A 5,000-nucleotide genomic window follows, 5' to 3' on the forward strand; every position below is an offset into this window, starting at 1 on the left:
ATGTCAACGGTAAGTGTCACAAATATAACTGGGTAACAGTAAGATGCAATTCAAAATATAAACGTGCCAAAATAAATATACACATGTAGGTCATGGATATAACAACACAAGGTATTAAGAAATGAATTCATACTTATTTCTCTCCCCGGTGTATACATGATCCCTCTGCATTTTTCCATAAAAATCGTTTTCAGAGATTAGCTTCAATTGCTATTAATGTGGGAATCAACCACATGGTTATGTAGGGATCCGGCCATGCACCATTAATGAATTTACCTGTTGGTCAGGATATACCAAATGACCAAGGTAAAGACTGAGAAGTACATTTGTGAAGGCCGTGAAACATTGATCTAACATTTACAAAATGATCTTCTTCTCGGAACGTGCACGTTCCACGATAAGAATTGCGACAGTGTAATATACATTCAAAATAGGCTCCTCAACAGATGAGCACATTGTGCACATTTAGTGTAATGTCTGCAACTTGGAAAGCAATAGTCTGAAATAGTCTGTAACAAGTAAAGGTTTATAAAATAACCTTCAAAATATACTTAAGATACCAAAAGTGAAATTAATTATTTCAGAGAACAGCCTAATTTATAAATATGACCGTATATTGTTGGATGTACATTGGTATATTATATATCAATGTGAAAGGGACAATTTAAGTTAATTACTTTGTAACCTGCTAGTTAGCTAAATTCATAATAAGGCGTCATCATTTATTCATAACTAGCATTACACGGAATCACTGAAGTAGCCTAATTCAGTCGGCTATTTACAAATGTACTCAATTAATTTAGTAATTACTCAACTAGGATCAAAGTACAGTATTTGACTGAATGTGCTTACACTATTTAAATACATTTTCACTTTGTACACACATATATATATATATATATATATATATATATATATATATATATATATATATATATATATATATATATATTTATATATACTGTGTATTGTCTTATATTCATGAGGTTTACTGTATCCTATTGTCCCGCATCTGCTATAGCGGTATAGCAAATTACGCATGCGCACAGCGGGCTCTACGATTTCTAACCAGCGCATGCGCACTTACAAATCCCCAGATCCAGCAGTAGCGGCGATAGCTCAGGTCAGTTAGTTCTGTCAGCAGTCGTCCACGCATCTATCTATATTCCCTTTTCTTAAATTAGCCACTTTAAGCTTCGCGATACCGCCCCCAATAGCAGCCTCGGTACGGAGCCGCCAGGCCGGGACAGAGACGGAGAGAGAGGCCACGGCCATGGAAGCGCTCGGACCCGGTAAGAAATATGTGAAAATAGAAAGCTAGCAGCGGGGAGAGCGAGCCGTGTGTGGGGCGCGTGTGCGCAAATGTCGCGTCACTGGGGGCCGCGGCTGCCGCGAGGCCTCGAAGCTCTGACGGGGAAACAAACCGAGGCCCAGCCCGTGTGTGTTTGTATATGTGCGTGTGTGCGACTTCATTTACACTGAGTAGGAGCCACGTTTTGTGCCTGTACAAGGAGAGTTTGAGTTTAAAATGGGTTATCCAGAAATGTCTGCGCGGTTTTATTTATCTGAAGAACGCACTGCTCGTCGTGTCGGGGCTGGCATTGTGTGAGTGGGGATTTAACTAGGACCGTCCTTCCTTCAGCGTCGTGGTGTGTTTACGTTGTTTGTTCACGATGTGTTTCGCTTTGACTACATACTACGACCTCGTTCCTACAACGAGGCCACACAATATCGTCGAAATTTGTCAAAAATATCCTACCTGTATCAAAAATGTCCTGCTAAACCATCTACATTTGTAGCATCGCCATCAGGAACAGCGCGTCTCTTCGGGCTGCCCTCCGTCCAAGATGACAGCGATGGGTGGGAAACCAAATACACGGGCGTTAAACTAGCCGACGTGGGTGTTTTGTGACAAGTAACATTAATATACTGATTTATTTTATGCAAGACTGTCATTGGTTTACGTGCCAAGCCACTGTTCCGAGCACAGCAGGGATGGATGGCGCTTTTATCGATCAGATCTGCAGGCCAGCTCCATATTATTCTCCTATATGTTAACGAAGCCACTTATTTTGCAGTGATCCAATGATGAAGTATGCGAAGATAAATCAGCCATACACCTGTGCATCCAGCGATACAACGCTTTTTTTTATTAGCCACAATATGTGTTAAGACTGATTTTGTCTGTGAAATGGGTCTTAGCATGCATGAAGAAATGAGTGCAGCTTGCAGAGCCCATCACGTTGTCTTGAGACAGTGACAATATTGTTTATTTTTGTTGGAATCTTTGCATTGTTAACACACACATTGCTCACAGGGTCATGAAGAAAGGTGGTGACATTAAGAAAACCCAGATGCATTTATTTAAGGAGGAAATTAGCTTAGATAAATGTTAAATACAGCATGGTGCTGTGTGAGCGTTTTGGAGCTAACAATATTGTACAATCAATCACAGGTGTGTGTGTGTGAGCCATCAAGATCTCATAGCTGCTGCTGCATTGATAAATTCACCTGGTACTTCTAGGGTTTACATGAGCCCGCTACATTTCTCTGGGAGGACTATTATTTGGTATTTAATGAATGTTTACCTTGTAAAGGGGAGGGTGGATTTAGACTTTGTATAGCAGACATTATTTCACATAAATTATGATAAATGGGGACATATCATTATGGGTGTTGTGGCCGATATCAGTGTCCTTTTACCAGACCTTTTACACTCATGTTGGCTGATACCAGGGTGCATATTTATCGAGGGAATTGATGTGCAAAAACAAGTTAAGCTTTTTAGAATTCCTAACTTTATCAACAGTTGTATTAAGTGGTGTACACTTTGCAGAATTGAAACTGATCTTGTCAATTAGCTAAGTGATTCATGAATGATGTTTTTTGTTATTTTTAAAGCTGATTGACAACCTACTAATAATATCTGGCACTTCAAAGAATGCGCCACTTGAGAAATTAGTGTTCACATTGCAGATTTTCATCTGAAAAGTTTGGCGCTTCTGGTTCAGTTGTAGGGGATTTCTGCAGAAACATTTCTGGCCTTTGCTTCAGTGTGGCTGGAACTCTTTAGGCTGGACCCCGCCCTCGCCCAAAAGGTTGTGTGTAGTGATGTGATGTAGGCCTGGTGTGCAAAGCAACAAAGCAGCTTGTTTCATCTGTTCTTATTGTTTAGGTGCAACTGCTGAAGTGGTACTGGTGCAAAAAAGCTTTGAGGAAAATGAATGACTTAAATTTGCGGTGAAATGTGGGACTAGATATGTGTTCTTTCAGCATTGCTTTGCTGATTGGATCTTAACTCATTAGTTGAAGTCGATATTAGTTGCTCCTGAAGCAACAGCTATGAATTATACTTCAATACACTGAGGGGGGGGTGTATTTCCTGCCTGTGAATGATCTCTAGCTCTGCCTTTTTCACAGTGTAGTACCTTAATCCAGGTGATTTGCAGGTTGTGGGCGTCTGCGTGCTCCCCACTCAGTGCTGTCGGTCTCTGACTCATCACCAGGCCAAGCCATCATCCTCATGCTTAGCTTAAGCCCAGCTGTCTCTCTGCTTGATAACACTGTGGTTACCAGGGACACGCATAGCATTGCTACGCTCGACAGTGCACAAGTAGTAAAACCCTCTCTCATCAAATGTGAGTACATCTCACACACACAATCTGACATTAGATCAGCGTAGATTGACAGGAGGGGAGATTATCTTTGCGCCGGGTTGTGTTGCTCCTTGAAGATGGTGTTGGTTAATTTGTAGCCACGCTAAAAGACTTGTTTGGCTCCGGTGCAACTGTAATTTTCTGCGTCAGGGAAAGCTAATTTGACTTCCTCTGTGACTCAGAGTAGCTGCAGCTCTGTCGCACTTGGAGCAAAAGCATAACATAACACGGGAAGCTTGCTTGACGGGCTGTTTCAGTAGATGACTAAATGCCACTTTGGAATGTCTCTTTAGGCAAGGCAAGTTTATTTGTATAGCACATTTCAACGACAAGGTAATTCAAAGTGCTTCACATAAAACCATTAAAAGCAGCAAAAGAAAAGGAGATTTCAAAAACAATTAAAAAACAGTGTAAGAAATAAAATGCAGTAGTAAAATGCAGAAATGCAGGAAATTGATTCATATATTAATTGAATGTGGTTCAATTAAAGGCAGCAGCAAACAGAAAGGTCTTCAATCTTGATTTAAATGAGCTGAGGGTCTCAGCAGACCTGCAGCTTTCTGGGACTTTGTTCCAGATATGTGGAGCAGAAAAACTGAACGCTGCTTCTCCATGTTTAGTTCTGACTCTGGGAACAGAAAGTAGACCGGTCCCAGACGACCTGAGGGGTCGGGATGGTTCATAAGGTAGCAGCAGATCGGAGATGTATTTTGGCCCTAAACCATTCAGTGCTTTGTAAACCAACAGCATGATTTTAAAGTCAATTCTTTGTTGGACAGGAAGCCAGTGCAAAGACCTCAGAACTGGGGTGATGTGGTCCACCCTCCTGGTCTTAGTGAGGACTCGGAGGACTCAGGACTTTATGGGAATTCTATTCAAAAATATCTAATGTTGTTCTGTTAAAAACAACAAAAAAAAAAGGGTTCACATACCTGTTCAGATCAAATAAGTGTTTTTCAACAGTGCATGGCAAGGCTGTTGAAGAGAAGTATAACGCACACAAGTGGCATAAAAAATGTTCACTTTTATTAGAATATGCTTGTGACAAAGATAGACGGGCGTATTCGGGAAAGACAGGGATGTCTTCTAGATGGATGTAATGTTCTTCTGCATATTTGTAGCTTTAATTTGATTTCTCTGAAATGTTAGATGGTCATGTGATCTTCCTCCTGATTATTTCATATTAGAAGCTGTTATTTTTAAAGCAGAAATTGTGAGAAAATGCCAAACAATCTCTGGTTTCACATTCTCATCTTTTTTTTGATTTTTCGTAGACTAAACAGTTAATCGTATTAAATAATCAGCAGATGAATCTACAATCTTAAATTGCAGCCGTACATGTAT

At 40.5% G+C, this 5,000-nt stretch overlaps 1 protein-coding gene across 3 annotated transcripts in view; it reads left to right on the top strand.

The window, feature by feature from the left end:
- Window positions 1-1,176: 1,176 nt before the first annotated feature.
- The window catches only part of ago4 (argonaute RISC component 4), a 24,589-nt gene continuing 20,765 nt past the window's right edge, over window positions 1,177-5,000 (top strand). For all 3 annotated transcript variants that reach the window (XM_079288091.1, XM_079288092.1, XM_079288093.1), the window contains exon 1: window positions 1,177-1,292. In XM_079288091.1, the coding sequence (XP_079144217.1) occupies window positions 1,274-1,292 (19 nt within the window). In that variant the 5' untranslated portion in view covers window positions 1,177-1,273. The remainder of the gene's footprint in view (window positions 1,293-5,000) is intronic.

This window comes from Melanostigma gelatinosum (genome assembly GCF_949748355.1).
Source record: "Melanostigma gelatinosum genome assembly, chromosome: 17".
Lineage (NCBI taxonomy): Eukaryota > Metazoa > Chordata > Actinopteri > Perciformes > Zoarcidae > Melanostigma > Melanostigma gelatinosum.